The sequence below is a fragment of the Rhinatrema bivittatum genome, chromosome 2 (assembly GCF_901001135.1).
Source record: "Rhinatrema bivittatum chromosome 2, aRhiBiv1.1, whole genome shotgun sequence".
NCBI classification, from domain to species: Eukaryota; Metazoa; Chordata; class Amphibia; order Gymnophiona; family Rhinatrematidae; genus Rhinatrema; species Rhinatrema bivittatum.
In genome coordinates this window covers 306,794,581-306,814,355 of record NC_042616.1, presented here as the reverse complement: position 1 = coordinate 306,814,355, position 19,775 = coordinate 306,794,581, and the positions used below count along the sequence as shown (strand labels likewise).

Here is a 19,775-nt window from a genome sequence, read left to right as displayed (position 1 = left end):
TGAAACAATATCTTCCTTAGAATTTTCTAATAAGGCTGAAACATCTAACCTATGGGAAGGAATTAGAACATCTAAATCTCCTTCTTGAGATGCAACAATATGTTTCTGAGAGGAAATATTTATTTATTTATTTATTTATTTTTTCTATACCGATGTTCCTGTATACAATACATATCGCACTGGTTTACATCGAACTGAACTGTCGCCTCAGGGGCGGAATACATTATAACATTATAACATGTTGACATAGAACTTAAGGGAGAACGTTAATGAACAAGGTATACTGAGGCAGGGTGAAAAAAAAAGCTATGTACATTCTGGGTTTGAGAAGGTGATACTGGGTACACCGTCATAAAGAGAATATAAAGTGATGTAGATAGAGGCTGACTCTTCAACAAGTTTTAGCTTTCCGGAAAAGCACTGGTGATACAGGGAACGTAGTCGTAAAGAAAATGTAAAGAGGTGAAAGTGATGTGGGTGTTAACTGTCTCTTCCTCCAGTTTTAGCTCTCAGGGAAGGCTTGGGTGAAATATAGTATACTTTGTGGCTCAGAGGCATATTCTGCGGTAAAATTTTCAGAAAATTATCTTTTGACCATTTTGTATGGGGAAACAAACTTTTTGGAAAATTTACAAACCATAAATTCCTATATCTAATACAGTTTTCAAACATCTCCATCCACACATGTAATGAGGAATTAGGTTTAAATTGACTTTCAGAAACCTGATTAGAGAGGGAATTTAACAGGGAGATGTGGCTATCCAATAATGATTGATGATGGTCAATTTGAGCAGAAGCATCAGCTGAAAAAGTACAGAGTTTAGCCACACATCCCTCAAAAATACCCTCTACCCGTTGCAAGGAGGAGGCAAGATCATTTAAGGAAATATTTTGAGAAGAAATATTAGCCACTTGTGAGGGGCAGAAAATACAACAGGGGACAAAGACATAGATACTGATCGAGATGAGGAAGAGACAGATGCCAAAGTCTCACTCTCAGGGCGGGAGGCTGCCCGAGGTCCAGGCAACACTGCTCGTGCAATGGCTGTGTCCTCCTGGGCCTGCACATCCTGACGATAAAACCTGGAAAAAGTGTGTAAGGAGGACCACGTCGCAGATCAGCAAATGTCATCAGGAGACAACCTAACCTCATCCCATAACACTTCCTGAACTCTAGTGGAATGAGCCCTAACCTGAGTAGGCAACGGCTTTTCAGCATCCACATATGCGGCTGTGACCATCTCCTTAATCCAGCGAGCTACTGTAGCCCGCAAAGCTGGTTCGCCCTGCTTCCTTCCATCATGAAGGACAAATAGTCGATCCAACTTTCAGAAAGGTTCAGAAACTTCCAGATACAGCATAACAAGTCTCTTGACATCCAAGGAACACAGGAGGCGTTACTCCTCTGCATCCCTGACTTTATCCAGGGAAGGCAAAAAAAAGGAACTGATTCAAATGGAACTCCGAGACCACCTTAGGCAAGAAGGAGGGAACAGTACGCAACTCCTGGAGTCACCTGAAGGAACAGCTCCCGGCAAGACAGGACCTGCAACTTGGAAATATGATGCGCAGAACTTAAAGCCACCAGGAACATTGTCTTCAGGGTCAATAACTGCAAGGAAAGGCTACACAGAGGTCAAAATGTAGGGCCCGCTAAAAAATCCAGCACCAGGTTAAGACTCCACAATGGAAGCAGCAACTGAAAGGCAGGCCAAAGTTGCTTCACTCTCTTCAAGAAACAGGCCACATCAGGATAGGGAGATACCATTTACCATGCCTCTGAAACATGTAAGAGCCGCAATCTGAACCTTCAAGGAATTAAGGGCTAATCCCTTATTCAACCTATCCTGCAAAAAATCCAGAATAAGCGGTATCTTAACCAAACGAGGAACACCATCACACTTCTCGCACCAGGCCTCAAACACTCTCCAAACCTGCCCATATGCTAGAGAAGAGGAGAACTTCTGAGCATAGAGTAAGGTAGCAATCTCTGCAGAAGAATAGTCATGCTTCAACAGGCAAGCCTTCTCAAGGCCCAAACCATAACACAGAACCGAGCTGGATCCTCATGAAGAACTGGCCCCTGCTGCAACAGATCCATGTGCAGCGGTAGACGAAGGGGGTCTTCTACCAGGAGTCTCCACAAATATGCATACCATGGATGCCTGGGCCAATCCGGAGTCACCAGGGGTCCTAGCCCCCTGAGGATTTCGATTCTACGAATGACCCTTCCCAGCAAGGGCCATGGAATAAATACATAAAGCAACTCGACTTCCAGCCAGACCTGCAGAAGAGAATCGATGCTCAGGGACCATGGATCTCTCCTGCGACTGAAGAATCGAAGAACCTTCACATTGCAAGAAGTTGCCAACAGGTCTAAGGACAGAAGGCCCCAGCTATCCACTATGAGCTGAAACATCTCAGCGGACAACACCCATTTTCCGGGGTCCAGACACTCCCTGCTGAGAAAGTCTGCTCGCACGTTATCTTTTCCTGTGATGTGAGATCCCGAGATCATCTGAAGATGTCCTTCCACCCATTCCATAAGTTGGTCTATTTCCTGTGACACTTGCCGCCTCTTGGTTCCTCCCTGGCAACTGATGTACGCCTCCATCGTTGTGTTGTCCGACATCACACGGACTGCTCGACCCAGTAGTCTGTGGCTGAACTGCAAGCGGGCCAACCTGACCGCTCGGGCTTCCAGGCAATTGATGTTCCATAGAGCCTCTTTGGCCGTCCAATATCCCTGGGTCATCAGTTCCTGACAATGAGCTCCCCAACCCTGGAGACTCACATCTGTTATGAGAACCAACCAGTTCGGGGAGGACAAGGAAACTCCCTTTCTCAGATGAGCCTCCTGGAACCACCACTGGAGGCAAGAGCAGATTTCCATCGGCAAGGTAGCTGAACCAAATAGTCCTGAGACTGTGGATTCCAATGAGACAGCAGTGAGTGCTGAAGATGACATATAGGCACCCTTGCTACTACTTTCAGGATTGCCGCCATCAAACCGAGCACCTGTAGATAGCTCCACACCATCGGGAGGATAGTGTTCACCAACTGATGCACCTGAGACATCTACTTTTGGATCTATATGTCTGGTAGAAAAACCTTGCCTAGCCCCATGTTGACGTGAACTCCCAGATACTCCAAAGACTGAGAAGGCAAGAGACTGCTCTTGGCCAGGTTCACCACCCAACGAAACTCCTGCAGCATGGAAATCATCTTGTTGGTCACTAGACTGCTCTCTGCCAAAGACTTAGCCCGAATCAGCCAATCATCCAAGTATGGGAGTACCAGGATCCTATCTTTTCTCAATGCCGCCGCCACGACCGTGACCTTGGAAAATGTTCTGGGTGCAGTGGCCAGACCACAGGGTAGCGCCCAAAACTGATAATGGCGACCCAGCACCGCAAAACGTAGAAAATGTTGGTGCTCCAAATGGTTGGGAATATGAAGGTATATCTTGGACAGATCCAATGAGGTCAGAAACTCCCCCGATTGTACGGCCATTATCACAGATCATAAAGTTTCCATGCAAAAATGAGTCACCTGCAGATGACGGTTGACACTCTTGAGGAATTATTAGGAAGGGAATGGCAAATAAAAGGATGGATGTCATAATGCCTCTGTATCTTTCCATGGTGAGATCACATCTTGAATACTGTGTGCAATTCTATTCACTGTATCTCAAAAAAGATATAGTTGCATTGGAAAAAGTGCAGAGAAGGGTGACCAAAATGATAAGGGGCATGGAATGGTTGTCCTATGAGGAAAGGCTAAAGAAGTTAAGGCTGTTCAGGTTGAAGAAGAGATGACTGAGAGGGGATATGAAAGAGATCTACAAAATCATGAAAGGACTTGAACAAGTTAATGTAAATCGGTTATCTACTCTCTCAGATAACAGAAGGACCAGGGGGCACTCCATGAAGTTAGCAAATAGCTCATTTAAAACAAATCAAAGAAAATTCTTTTTTACTCAGCACATAGTTCAGCTTTGGAATTAATTCCCACAGGATGTAGTTACAGCAGTTAGTATAACTGGGTTTAAAAAAGGTTTGGATAAGTTCCTAGAGGAAAAATCCATAAACTGCCATTAATTAATTAGCAATAGTAGCTTGTTATTTATGTAATGTTTGGGTACTTGCCAGGTACTTGTAACTTGGATTGACCACTGTTGGAAACAGAATACTGGGCTTGATGGACCCTTGGTTTGACCCAGTATGGCATATCTTATGTACTTATGGTCCAGAATGGGACGAAAGGAACCTTCTTTCTTGGGTACAACATAATAAATAAAATAGCACCCCGTATTTTCCTGAGATGTTGGCATGGGAACCATAGCCCTCAGCTGGAGGAGCCGCAGAAGCGTAGACTCCACTGCCTACTTCTTCTGTGAGGAGTGGCAAGGAGACACAATGAACACGTCCTGAGGAATGCTGCAAAACTCCAGTGCATATTTCCCTTATCACTTCCAGGGCACATTGATCCAATGTGATCTTGACCGATCTCTCATAAAAGAGAGACAAGCATCCCCCTATCTCCTACTCCTGAAGGTGGATCAGCAAGCCTTCATTGGGAAGCTTGGGACAGTCCGCCACCTAAGCCTGCTCCTCTCTTGGATTGTCAGGGATGAAAGGACTGAGACCTACCAAAAGGCCAAATCTTCTGAAAGGTCAATTTTTGTAGGGACGGAAATGTTTGGAATCACTGAGATAACCCCTCTTAGAAAAGGAATGCTGCAACTGCTTTTTATCCTCCAGTAACTGGGGAACTGGAGTTTCACCCCACTTACTGGCCAGCTTTTCCAACTTGCTCCCAATCAAGAGTGAGCCTTTAAAAGGCATTTTTGTAAGATTAGCCTTGGAAGCTGCGTCAGCTGACCAATTCTGCAACCATAGCTGACATCTGGCCTCCATCACCGAAGCCACTCTTCTGGCTGAGGTATGGATAAAATCACAGCCTGTGTCTGCCAAAAAGGTGGCAGTTGGTTCCATAACTGCTCTGGAATTCACCCCAGAATCATCCACCTCCTGACAGAGAAGACAAGAACGCGCCACAAGAGGGCAACAGGAAGCAATCTGCAAGGACATTGCCACTGCGTCAAAGGCCTGCTTAAGGATAGATTCAATCCGCCTATCATGCACATCCTTTAAGGCCGCTCCACCCTCCACAGTGATCGTCATCTGTATAGATTCGGTGCAGACAAGCACATCCACTTTGGGAAAATGCAAACGCTCTCTCACAGCTGGATCCAGAGGGCATAGGCCTTCCAGTGCCTGACCCCCTTTGAAATTTACTGCCAGGTCAGCCTATTCAAGATCAGTCAATTCTTGAATGGCGTCTATAACAGGAAAAAAAGCAAGAGGCTTTACGCAAGGAGACCAAAATGGGATTCTTCTTCGGCTCTGACAAAGAATCTGCCCCAGGCATTCCCAGCATCTTCAATATCAATGAAAGAACCGTAATATGATTCAATTCGGCTCCAAACCAGGAGGAATTTCACCATCTTCCAAGGAATCAGGATATGCCTCATCATTCTTGCCAACTGGGTCCCCACCAAGGATTCCCGTGGGGAACCGAGCCATGCCACGGAGCTTAACTGTAGGAGTGGCAGAGGGCGCGATCTGACTGGATTGGGCAAAGTGGAGGACTGCGCCTGAACAAAGGCTTGTAAACCTTAAAAAAAACTCCACCCAAGAAAATGCAGCCGGATCCAGAAGGTACTGGAGCGGGTCCAATGGAACTTCCATCTCCTGCAGAAGAGCCAGTCAAGGGAGTATCAAGATCTGGTTCACTTCCAGCCAAAGGCATAACCAGACCATCATCAGAATGAAAGGATCCAGGCTTAGCAAAATCCGAAGAAGACAACTCTCCCTGATCATCTGAACAGCACTGACACATGTTGGAAGACAGGTCAGGATGAAAAGCCCTAATATGATAGGCAACATAAAGAGAAAGGTGCTTAGGCTTCTTGTTTACTGGCGCCATGAGCGGCGGTAACTGTGCATTCAAACGGCTCGCACTTTAAAAAGTTGCACATGCAAATTATAGGCACCCCAATAATAAGCGCGGCAAGGGGCACGCACTACTAGTGTCCTGCTGGAGTGTATCACCAAGCACAAAAGTTATGCATGCAAAGGTTGTGCCTAGTGCGGCGCACACAATGCGTGCGCAGAACTGATGCACTGTGCACACCAATGTCCAGTAGAGGGCAGTAAAGCGTGCACGAAAACGATGCCGTGGCCTACCATACAGCATGCCGAGAAAAGCCTACCATGGGGCCTAGCCCACCTGGGTTGCTCAACCAGCCAGGCTGCCCAGTTCCACTAACCCCAACGGGAGCGGAAACATCGGGATGGAAGGCTGAGCACGGAGACCGAAGGAAAACCTAAAACCCCCTGTTCTCTGTAGGTAAAAGTTCTTTTTTTTTTTTTTAATTTACCGGAGCTCAGTGCTTACCAGCTGAGTATAGAGACGGTCTCCAGAAGGGGGGAGAGGGCATCTGACTTCACCATCACGTTTGGCCTTCTGTACCCGCCTCCTTTCAGCTGCACAAGCAGCTAAGTCCATGCCGGGAACAGACTACTGGACCAAGGCACCCCTCTGAGGGACCACAGAAATCACCTCAGGAATTCTAGACTTGGGGAGGGACCTTTAGGTATCACCGCAGGAGAGCAGGGCTTTCGTTTCTCAAAATAAAATTCTTTCAAAATTCACAACAATCTGTATAGGGAGATGCATGTCTACCATCTGCTGGAGAGGGAGAATACTGGCAGGTCAATGCAGGAGTATATATATACTGTGATGTCAACTTGCTCCATCTCCATCTGCTTGCAGGGGAGCATAATCCACTGGTCCTGAGTCCATCTGTCTACATGCTAGGAAAACTGGCTTTTACCACCTTCACCTAAATAAAGTCTTGTAATATTTATATATAACTGTTATATTTTATGAATGTAAAGCTTTTTATGTTTCTTACTTTAGTGTTGTTTGGACTTGTTTATTATTTTACATTGAACTTGTAAGGTGGTTTTTAAATTTCTCTTCTATCTATATGGCTCCTCACCTTGAGCATATATAGTAGAAAGGCGAATCACAAATTAAATTAAAAAGAATAAACAATTCTGTTTCAATCGTTGTCTGTGATTCATTAAAGATGATAATGCAGTTCAGAAAGTTTCAAATAAGTAAAATACATTGTAACATTTGTTGGTGAGTAAAATGCATTCTCATTGTGACTTTAGGTTTAGTACATATTTTACCTGTATACATGTTGCAGGGTCATACAAATGTCAAATCTGATGTGCATCACAGTAAGAATGGCAATCCTATGATGTCAACAACTGTATGATCCTTAGTATGTAACAGGAAAGGTTGTAAATAAAGAACAGCTTTGGGAGGAGGGGAGCAGGCAGGGAATATCAACTTGTCCCATACCACCCAGTGATGCTCCTTCATCAATATTGTGCAACTTGACTTGATTTTGCACTTTCTGCCGATTCCACCCTTAAGCTCTGGCAGTTTTGGGGGAAGAGGGATACAGAGATTCAGCAGAACCAGATTGGATTGAATTAGCAGTTTACACCACTAAATTCCTAATGACTGGCTGACTCTTCAGTGACACATTGCACTTGTAGGAGGGAACAGTAATGCTCAGTGGGGTTTAAAATATTTATGGTAAACAGAAACACAAAAAAGGTAACAAATACAACTGTGAATAAACAGTGCAAAAGGTGAGTAAACAAATAATGCATAAATTACTACTGAACAGAGGCTGGCCTGGTAGCTCTGGTTTTCCCCTCCCAAGAATGGCTGGCAAGGGGGATGCTCCGGAGGCAGCATTCATAGCCTCTTAATGGCAGGGAGTCATAATTATTGCACAATGGTGACACCTAGTGGCTGGATTTAGGTCCATGATCACAGGGTTCCAGGAGGAGCTGTACTGCACGGACTCCAGCCCAGGACTGTTACTGCAATGATTGGGAAGGTTGAGTTGGGAGGGAATATAAAACAGGAGAAAACTTCCTTGCTAATTGTGAATGAAGGCTCATGAGCCAAGCCCTGCTTCCCAATGATCTGGCAGTACAAAGGAATAGGAGAAAACTGCCAGGTCAAAAAAAATTATATAATATATGTATAGACACACGTATATATATATATATATATCTACACAGTGGTTTGCAAAAGTATTCGACCCTCTAAAAGGTCAGAAGATTTGTGTGGATTACAAATGACACAGATTGTTTCAGATAGTATGTTTATTGCAAACCAGTATGCTCTTAAAGTAAATTTTCAAAGTCACAATTCATTATTTCTCTGAATTTTTTATAAAATAAAATTAAAAACTGAAAAAAAAATGCTTTATGTAGCAAAAATAAGAGTTTTTAGCTCTGCTGCAATACTATCTTTTGTGGTAACACATACTGCTAGTCGGTTCTCCTGCTGAGAAAGTACAGGTAGGAAGTTATGGGTTGGTTCTAGATAGTTTTCTAATTGAGTAGAAAAATGCATGTGTAACTTAATACATTCATCTTTGAGGTTAAGACCATGACAGCTTTTTACATTTTTACAGAGTAGGACCTAAAGACAATGGGTGACGGCAGCCACAGGATTATCCATCTTTTCCTACAAGGACCTTGTTTCACCTGTTGTAGCAGGTGAAACAAGGTTCTTGTAGGGGCTTTTGTAAAGTGATCTGTGAATTCTGCATTGGGGTTTTTGCTTTTTTTGTTTTTTTAAGAGACCTGTGAATTCTGCACTACTTCGGAAATAACAAGAGACAGCGAGGAGTCTGCTGTGAATTCTGCACTACTTCCTAAGACAGCGGGAGCCTGTTTTGCCTAAGAGAAGGACTTGTGTACTCAGTATAACCTCCAGAAAGCATTTATGACCTGTATACAACTTTCAGAGACTGCACTGTTTGAATGAGGATTTTTCATATCCTTTTACAATTGAGGTCTATGCTTTTTTACATTGGACTTCCCATAACCCATTACAAATGAGGTTCATGCTGGTTAACTAGTGTACAGACACAGTGGAATAAGCTCTGTTACATTTAAATTCTTATTCATTTGAAATTTTTCTGATTACAAATATTTTTATTTTATTTTTATTTTGGCAATTTGTATACCGAACATATCATATGCACTTCACGTTGGTTTACATAAAAGTTGGAGAAGTCATTAACACTTTATCCCAAAAACTCGTGATAAAATAACATGCTTAGGGGTTATAATATCTATATGGTTGCCATGTTGGACTTCTACAAGCCTAAAAACATTGCAATGTGGATTTTATGGTGAGAGTGAACTGATGAGAGTAGATTATGAATGTGTGTGAAATTGAGGTTCTGAAGCAATTTATGATTTTATGTTATACAATGGCATTTTGATTCAATAAAGGTATACTTTGTATGATAGATTGTGGGATAACTTTGTCCTCTCCCGATATAGCTGAAACAAATGCTACTGGTTTATATACTATGGTTTATATACTATACTATATATATAAAACCATTGAATTTAGATTGCAGAAGCAAGTATCAGTTCTCTTTGAGCAGAATCACTCACCAGCTGAATTTTTTTTATTTTTTATGAGACAGACCATACTGTATTGGGATTGTGTATGTCTAGTAGTGCTACAGAAATCAGTAGTAGTAGTGCTCTAGTAATTTTTTCAACAAATTTTTTTTTTAGTTTTACAGTACCAAGAATTTACTAGCTCTTGCTGCAAATGCAGCAAATTAACATTATCTATCTCTACATATATTATACTGTTGTGAGTGAGCTGTTTAGTGGACCCTTGGGCCGACCTGTGAGAGACTGGGGGGAGGTGTACTATAGTCTCTAGTGAGTGACAGGTCAGGAGGCAGGAGCTGGACGAGAGCTTCACGCTGGAAGCCGGTACTCCCCCGGGAGGAGCCCAGCCGCTGGGACTTAGGTGATTCACCCTGGAAGCCGGTACTCCCCCGGGAGGAGCCCGGCCGCTGGGACTTAGGAGATCACGGAAGCTGGAACTGGAGCGGGCAGGCAGGGACTGAAGCAGGCTGGGCCTGAAGCAAGCAGGAACTGAAGCAGGACTGGCCACTGGAGCCAGACAGGAGCTGAAGCAGGACTGGCCACTGGAACCAGACAGGAGCTGAAGCAGGACTGGCTACAAGAACCCGACAGGAGCTAGAGCAGGACTGGCTACTGGAACCAGACAGGAGCTGAAGCAGGACTGGCTACTGGAACCAGACAGGAGCTGAAGCAGGACTCGCTACTGGAACCAGACAGGAGCTGAAGCAGGACTGGCTACAAGAACCCGACAGGAGCTAGAGCAGGACTGGCTACTGGAACCAGACAGGAGCTGAAGCAGGACTGGCTACAAGAACCCGACAGGAGCTAGAGCAGGACTGGCTACTGGAACCAGACAGGAGCTGAAGCAGGACTGGCTACTGGAACCAGACAGGAGCTGAAGCAGGACTGGCTACAAGAACCCGACAGGAGCTGAAGCAGAACAGGTTACTGGAACCAGACAGGAGCTGAAGCAGAACTGGTTACTGGAACCAGACAGGAGCTGAAGCAGGACTGGTTACTGGAACCAGACAGGAGCTGAAGCAGAACTGGTTACTGGAACCAGACAGGAGCTAAAGCAGGACTGGTTACTGGAACCAGACAGGAGCTGAAGCAGGACTGGCTACTGGAACCAGACAGGAGCTGAAGCAGGACTGGCTACTGGAACCAGACAGGAGCTGAAGCAGAACAGGTTACTGGAACCAGACAGGAGCTGAAGCAGGACTGGCTACTAGAAACAAGCTGGAACTGAAGCAGAACAGGTTACTGCAAGCAAGCCAGACAGAAGCAAGACTTGGGCACGGAGTGAAACAAGTCTCAGGCAGGAATGGAGTTGCTAAAGCAATAGCATACTCCGGGGCACGGCGCAACAGAGAACCGCAAGGAACCCCGTTGCAAGGCAAAGTCCTGGGCTCCGCAGCGGCTTTACATAGGCCGCGGCGTCTGACATCACGGATAGGGCGGAGAATTCAGTGGCGGGAAACGGCCTTCATAAGCATGGCTTGCGCGCGCACGCACCCTAGGGAGAAGGCGTCCAGGCAGGGCTTTGCGGCGGCGTCCCCCCCTGCGGGGATGCTGCAAAACAGGGCGCAGAACCTCGGAGACGGGCCGGGACCAAGGAGGTAAGGGCCTAGTCGCGGCTGCCGTGACTGGGACCGTAACATTATGCCACTAGTAACTTGATTAAAGCCATTTATTTCAGTTTACCCCAAACCTGATTTTGATTTGTTAAATTAGCTAGCAGGTTTTCTTCTGCCATCTGCTAGATTCTCTTCGCTGACGAGCCTATTGGCCAAAGTTAAATTTTGGAGAAAAGTCAATCCACCTAAATTATGAGTAAATGACACTACCTTGACTAGCACTTTAAATTTCAGAATGTGTCTAATGGCCCATTAATAGTCAAACTGGTACAGACCTTGTCAAGTGAGACCATGGCAACAAGATGCAAAACTGTGACTTGTTCTGTTTATTAAGATGACAAACACTGATATTGTTCGGTATGTATATTCAGACTTCTGAGTTTGCACATAGAGAATATTAAGTTAACTCCAGGTTTTCAGGACACTGTAATACAGTCCTGGGTTTACCCCACTGCAAGTATGGACATCAAAAGAAATACCAGAAACTAATAGTTCATGTAGTAAGGTAAAATCTGGGTCAGAGGGACCCTAACAGGTTGTTTTTTTTGTTTTAAGACAAATCATTACAGACAACGACTTAATACTTTCTTTGGAAAATGTTTTTGGCTGGAAATGTCATGGTCATTAATCTCTTGAAAAGTGTCTATTATCCATTACTTGGCAGTCATACGTGGGTCTGTTTTCACAAAAGAAACAGCGACTGAGGGATGGACAATGATGTGATTTCTGGGGATGGAGGCTGACCCTGCCTTGAATAACATGGCCCTGCCAAACCTGTCATCAGGGTTAGAGAAAGCATAGGCAGTCAGTATTTATGCTCCCCACCTAGGCCACCCTTTCCTTTATATCTGAAAAGAAAAGAGCCCCCCTGCCCAATAAAAACTGACATGCTTTAGAGAGTAATAGCCTTGCTTTAAGAACTTTAATCCTAATGAAGATCAGGAGCATCATTTCAATTCAGTGGCAAAGGCAAGCGAGCAATGCTTTTGAAGGGTGTTTCGCCGAGCTGCAAGACAGCCATCTACTGTCCAAATGCATTAACTACCACGCATGCCCGGAAAGACAGGAGCTATGTGAAACTATTTGCATGGTAGAAAAAAAAGGCTTAAAATTGAACATCAAGACAACTATGATTTCAAACTAACATCAGTATTAGTTTTTCACCCTGGGTGGCCTACTTAGAGGTCAGTTTTACACTGCAACAAAAACAAGAGAGGACAGTCGTCATATTACTTTACAAAAAAATATCTACTCCAAATGTTTCTCAATGGGGAGGTAAGGTACATTTCTCTCTCTCTCACTGCCCATCTCAAAATGTTGGCCATGGAAATTCTTCTGCCTTCCAATGACGCATGCCATTAAAAGGTTAAAATATAGTTCACCTCTAGCCATACTTAAGAACCACCAGGAGAAAAGCTTACAAGAAAGGAGATACCAAACACTAATCTTCCTCTTCTTCATCAAATGAGAGCAGGCTACTGTTTCGAACTTGTTTCGGAGTGCTCTGGGAGCTGGCAATGTCCCGAGAAGCCCGCTTTTCTTCTTGTTTTTTCTTCTTGTTTGAGCTGGCAGTCAGGCCGGAGTATTTTTCCTCTGAAGAGCGTTTTGCCGGTTTTTTGAACACTATTTTCCCATCGGCAGGTGCTGGTTCTGGATCTGTAGAAACAAGACAGCAGTCATAACTCACAGAGTACTGGCCTGATTTTAAAACCTATGTGCACGTAAAAACTGGGCCTTGTGCGTGCCGTGCGCATAATCCCCGGTACGCGCAGAAGTATCGAGCCTGTCAAAAAGGGTGAGCTGGGGGTGAGGTCTGGGCGGGGAGGATTGGGGCTGGCTGGGACAGCGGTCATTATTCTCTGTGCCGGGGAAGCGCGCGCCAGCAGCCAGACGGCATGTGGAAGATACTGCTGCTCCAAAGGAGCAGTAAGTATTGAAACAAAAAAATTTGGAGAAGATAGGTAGGGCTTAGGGTGTTGGGGCAGAGAGGGGAAAGGGGAGGAAGGTTAGGTAGGGAAGTTACTTCTAATTAAGGCGTGGACTGGGAGGGAACTGGGAAAAAGGCCGATCGTGTCGCCGCACGTAATTTACAAAATAACCCCCCTGCGCGTGGAAGAGCCCACATGCGCATGCTGACGCACGTTAAAATTTAGTTGTGTTCATGATCTTCTTAGTGTTTGGGTACTTGCCAGGTTCTTATGGCCTGGATTGGCCACTGTTGGAAACAGGATGCTGGACTTGATGGACCCTTGATCTGATCCAGCATGGCAATTTCTTATGTTCTTATGTGTGTGCGCGTGGGTCTTAAAATCGACCCTTATATGAGCAGACACACAAACACACCTGTCTTGAAAACTTCATGGGCAGGTTCTGTGCAGGATGATGATGCAGAGCGTGCACATGGTGCCATTACATAAAAAGAAAAGTGCACATTCAATCCAGAAAGACAAACTAAGTAGTATGAATTAGGTATATCTGCTCTGTTGGTATATAGCAAGTTATGAAATTTAAGGTCTCACTGCATTAGCAGTCTTATTCATGCCCAGATTCAGGGCCGGTGCAAGGGTATTAGGTGCCCTAGGTGAATTTTACAGCATTGCGTGTGCCCCACCCAAATTAAAAATTATGCATTTACAACAACAGATTTTACATGGAAAAGGCAAAGTTCTGAAGTGAAATATCACTTACAATAACATGTACATCATATTTACATGCACTGCTGAAGTGCCAACCAGATAAACATGCAAAAAAAGTAAAAGACTTGGAACCCATATGGCATTGGGCTTATTGCAATGTGTGTTGAGTGTGCGCTTAGCTCTCAGAAAGTCATTAGTAAACCAAATTACAAATTACAATATAGTAATTTGTAATAACTAGTAATTTGTCACTATTTTATAGCTGTGGGAAAAGTTAACTGTGTGCGATAAAATTCTCTCTTTTTTTTTTTTATACTTTTAGGCTCAAATTAGCTTTCAAAATGTGCTTTCACAGCTAATTCTTTAGACAGCAGGGTGAACAATCCCACCAAGTGAAGGCACAATATTTAACTAAAAACCTCACCCTTCAGTGTTGTTAGTACCCTGTGTATTCCTGTGCCTGACAGTGAGTTCTGACCTGGGAAAATTTATCTACAATGCACCTTGGAAACTAGAGTGTCCACCTTCTGTCCCCACTGTATTTTTGAATGGTTGTTATGCCTGTCAAACAAGATATCACAAAATTATCAAAACACCTGAGAAATATCAAATGGTGAGTAGGAATTTTCATTTTATGCTTTGCAGTTTGTGAGTCCTCTTCCACAAGATGAACTATGTCTGCATTACAACTGTGCATTTCTGACCCCTTCTTCCTGGCACCCTCTCCCTATAATCATTCTCTTTTGCTTTCGCAGTGGGATCTTTATATTTAGATACATTTGCATAGGTTAAGACTAATGCACAAAGAACCTATCTGGTTTTTAATGCTGGTGATGTGTCTCTGTATTTGCCTAAGGCTCAAATTTGGGCAAAAATATTGTGCTGGCACTTTGCCACCTAACCCAAACTGGACAGCCTCTGTTAAGCTAAAGTGATTATTTTTGCTCTTTTCTTTGGCCAACAGACAATCTCCTCCCCAGCTCCCTGTTGGTTACTGATCTTGTCCTCCCATGGGATCTTTCTCCTTACTGGGCAGTCAATTGTACCACAGGGAGTGTGTAATGGTTTCATGACCGTTCTCCAGCATCGGTTTGTGAGGTCCAGAGACTGCCAGAAGAGGAGCAGGAACCCTATTAGCACATCACTTACTGTGCAGGTCATTTTCCTGCTGGCAGGGGTTGGGAACCTTGCCAGCATGCCACTAAACTATACCGCCATGCAGGTACTTCTTCCTCCTATGGACTAGATGCAAAATGAGACAGCAGCTGCAAGGGTGTTTTGGGGAGCACTTGCTGCTGCCACATAAAGTTTGCCACTTGAAGCAACTGCCTCACCTTGACTAACTGCCCACGACAGAGGCATTCAGTTCTAGCAAAGAGGCCCAATCGCAGACTACTAGTCCAACAATGTGAAGGAGTATTCTGAAGTAACATCTGTGTTGTTGGAAAAATGTAAGGGTGTCAGTAAAAAAACAAACAAACAAACAGGCCAATACAGTAAAGTGCGGCCGCGGTTACCCTGCTTCTAACCCGCTTTCTACTCACAATTTGGCCGCGTTAGTCCAACCTGCGATTCACTATCCCTTTTAACCCATCCTTACCGCTTCTTTAAATCAACGGGTAACCCTTTCCGCCCGCGGCATGTATATGATATGTAAACGATCGGATTAGCTATTCCCTCCCATTCAGTAATGTGTGCCCCGACTATCGCCTTTTTAACCTGCAGTTTAGCCGCGTCTTTAACCTGCTAAATTACCGCCTACTCTTACCCCTGCGTTAGAGGCAGGGGTAAGGGTAGGCGGCAAACTTTCCCCCAGCCCCCTCTCACCTGCCCTGGCCGCGTCCATGGGTGCCGGTCTCCGGGGCAGCCCCAGTCCTCTCTCCCCTCCTCCCGAAGCAACTTTAACCAAAAGAAAACCTAAAATCCCCTCCTCCCGAAGCAAGGCGCAGGGCCAATAGCGACTCGACATGTAAAGTATTGTGAATAAAGTGTAACCAAAGTTAACTTACTTTTTCTTTCAGCCCTCTCTGCCCTCCTCCGGAGGCGCGCACCGCGGCTCCCCTGCCTCCCGGGGGCAGCCGGCGGCGAAAGCAGCTTCTAGCGGCCCCCGCCGGCGAAGATGGATGAACGCACACCCGTAGTGCACGGGCGCTCAAGCCAGCAAAAGCGCCCGTCACGGCGTACGTTCATACGCCGTGACATCACGGCGTATGAACGTACGCCGTGATGTCACGGCGTACGTTCATACGCTTTCGCTGGCTTGAGCGCCCGTGCACTACGGGTGTGCGTTCATCCATCTTCGCCGGCGGGGGCCACTGGAAGCCGCTTTCGCCGCCGGCTGCCCCCGGGAGGCAGGGAAGCCGCGGTGCGCGCCTCCGGAGGGCAGAGAGGGCTGAAAGAAAAAATAAGTTAACTTTGGTTACACTTTATTCACAATACTTTACATGTCGAGTCGCTTTTCGCCCTGCGCCTTGCTTCGGGAGGAGGGGATTTTAGGTTTTCTTTTGGTTAAAGTTAGGATCCACTTCCTGGTACCTGTCATTTCAAATGTCATTTGAAATGACAGGTACCAGTGCAACCAGGATACTGTATAGGTGCTGTATAGCGCCTATACAGTAAAATGGATTGCGCTTCATGGACACGCGTTGGACGCGGCTTGCATTTGCATGCCATTTAAATAGAGTATCGAGCGGTATGTGATCCGAACTGTGCGTGCGGCAAACGCGGGTGCGCCTGGCACTGCCGCTCTCTTTCTACCGCATCCGTACTGTATCAGCCTGAAAAACAGTATATCTGTTGGGAGTTTTTGTGAGGAACTTTGAATTGCATGGGAACGATACCACAAGTGCTATGGAAACCTCAGTTCACATCTTGGATTTTTCTGAAAACTTCACCTTCTAAGGACTGTTAGTAATTTATACTTCTTTTATTATTTTGTAAACAGTCTTGTAAGTGAACTGCATGTTCTGATGTGAATATTTTTTTTTATCAAAGCAAAATGGAAGCAGATTTTTGTCTTGTGATTCAGTCAAAATATGTCATTTCTATTGTATGTCTTAGAATTGAATAGATAAAATTTAAGGATGGCGAGGGCTGCTGTACAATTGTGCATGTTGTGTTATGTTGTTGTCAATGTGTTGTTACGATACAGATTTAACAGTAATAAGGATACAGTTTGAAAGAACTGAATGGGTGTACACTGAGTTCTAGCAGCTGGTGATTAAATACTGACAGTGATCACTTTTTTCTAGGAACATAAAAGGGAGTGAAGGCATGGATACAGGCTTCAGAATGGATTACTCTAGAGATTCAGATACTGAGGTATACCCGAGCCAGAAAAGGAGACACTATTGCTGTAGTCAGGCCTGGGAGGAGCTGAGGTTGGTTGAGGGAGAAAAACAATGCGAGTAGAATGCACTTTCAACTCTATGCCAGTTATTTTCCATTCAAAAGTACAAACAGAAAACAAGGTACAAATGTCATGTGACAAGTTTCACTTGGGGCAAAGTCCACAGGTAAAATAGTACCTGCTGACTTTTTTTTCCAAAATGCAGTTTGAAAATTGCCTCTATATTATTAAATACACACTAACATATTATAATCGCATTTGAACATAGCCAAGAAAACAAACCAAATCAGATAAAACAACTTATTTTGGGGATATATATCAATGACAAGAAAAGTATAGTTTCCAAAACAGAAGGCATCTAACTTGATATAATTAGCAGGGCATGAAATTACAGCTCCAAAAGTAACAATCAAAAACAATTCCACTAGCCAGCCGGTACTCCAGCTGAGAGAGGTGTGACAATTGTGGCAATGCTGCTTTTCTCTTTCTCTTTTCCATAGCCCTCTTCTACCTTTTATGTAGCTCTCTTTCATTAGCCCCCTTCACCACTGCTCGTCTCCCTCCTTCCCTCCCCAGTCCTCTCCACCCCCTCCTCCCCTTGCTCCCTTTCAGCTGCAGGAGGCAGGAATGGTGCACTGCCGCTCCTCTTCTTTGGATCGCAGAGAAGGGATTCTCCAGACCCCATGCTACTTCCCCTTCTTGCTCCAGTGTCATCTACATGCTGAAAGACTGCACTGCTCCTGGTGGTGCTCGCTTTCCAAACAGATGGCACTGGACGGTTCAGAAAAATCTGTATTCACCCACCATCAATTCTCAGTTGCCGGTGGCATCTGGAAATTTCATGCCCTGCCGTTAGGCATCTGGTAAAGAGACTGTGTGAATCACTGGCTTGTGAGGCAATTTAAAAGGACTATTACTACAAATAAAACTGCCAGAAATGAACAAACACCACTTGCCACTAGATTTGCTACATGCATATATTACACAGCCCTCGAAGCCAGAACAAAAGCATAAAAATCAATTACGCAGATAGTAACAAATAAAAGTTCTTCCAACTATTTCTGCTTTAAGCAAATTACTGTATTAGGCAGTGTACTCATTTTCATCCAAAATACTGATATTTTCAAGGCTGCAAGGATACAAGATGTGAAATTGATGTACTACCATTCAGCCCCTCAGAACTCTCTACACATTTCCTGTATACAAGTGTATGTTCATCCCCAGGCTTCCTTGTCCAATAATTATTTTTATAGCCCGCAAATCCAAATCTTTGATCAGTGCGGCTTACAAAAATGCAATCATAAACATACAAACGTCCAATATTCTATGTGGAATTTTTATAGACCACTTCCAATATTGTTGGCAAATGCTATTTTATATTGGAAAGCAGCAAATTTGCAGGGACAGGAAGCTGAAATCTGGTTCGTCATTCTATGACTGGTTTCAGGCCACTTGGTGTATAATGGAACTGGAAAAAGCTCAGGGAGTTTAGAAGAGACAAAAAAAACAATTCACAGATGTTGTGGTGAGGGGAGGGGAAATAGGCTCAGGAGGAACCTGGGAAAATATTTCTTCAGGGAAAGGATGGTGGATGCAAGGAATGGCCTCTTGGGGAAGATGGTGGAGACAGAGTGCTAGAATTCAAGAAAACATTGGATAAGCACGGAGGATTCCTGGTTATGAAGAAGTGAAGGGAAAACCAGAGATCAACTGGGATCCACGGCACTGCCGTAGGAATAGAGTTGGGCAGACTAGATAGAATATGATGGCAGATAAGGAACATAAGGCACATGTTTAATTGCATTTATTAGGGGTCAGCTTCCTGCTGACTGCCCGCGTCTCCCAAGATGCAGTGGGTGCTGAGGAGGTACTTTCGCTGGCACAAGTTGATGACATCAGCTCATGGTGAACCCCTACAAAAGCAGCAACAGCGTGGACTAGTGCCAGGGACATCTTCCTCTAACTGCCTACGTCTCCCAAGGTGCAGGAGGCACTGAGGAGGTACTTTCCCTGGCGCAAGTTGATGACATCACCTCCCAGGAACCTGCTACAAAAGCGGTGGCAGATTGGCATGCCGCTGCTGGCTCAAAGTCGCACACTTAAGGGACATACCCTATAGAACTGTTTTCTCCTGCATGATACGGGAAAAAAAAGGAAAGGGAAAATCTTTTCTCCATTGGCATCTGTACAGATAAGAGGTCCCATGGACTCACATGTGATTTTTTTGAATTCCTCTTATTTCTGACTTACCAGAGTTATCAGAGACCTCTTTTAAGTTTGGAATCTCATCCTCCACCTGGTCTAACACAACGACAGTTGTTAGTGGTTGGAAAGTTAGGTCCTGATGATGGCCTGGACTCAATGGGGAAAACCCTCAGGACTTATGGCATCTGGAACAGTTGACAACTGCACCCTTCTGGAGTGCCCTCTCCCAGATTAACTACTAATGGAGAGCAATTTGACTTGTCAGCTTTGCCTAATTCAGAGGACCAAGGAGTTAAATCAGCTTCTATACCTGTACCAGTTATTCCTTTTAAAAAGTCTGTATCTAAAGTCTATGCTGAAGGGTCTTCAGAACCTCTGGATATTTCCT

At 44.7% G+C, this 19,775-nt stretch overlaps 1 protein-coding gene across 2 annotated transcripts in view; it reads right to left on the bottom strand.

Moving 5' to 3' along the window:
* Nucleotides 1-11,503: 11,503 nt before the first annotated feature.
* KIAA1143 (KIAA1143 ortholog) overlaps nt 11,504-19,775 on the bottom strand; it is a 42,792-nt gene continuing 34,520 nt past the window's right edge. For both annotated transcript variants that reach the window (XM_029589696.1, XM_029589697.1), the window contains exon 4: nt 11,504-12,853. In XM_029589696.1, coding sequence (XP_029445556.1) covers nt 12,639-12,853 — 215 coding nt within the window. In that variant the 3' untranslated portion in view covers nt 11,504-12,638. The remainder of the gene's footprint in view (nt 12,854-19,775) is intronic.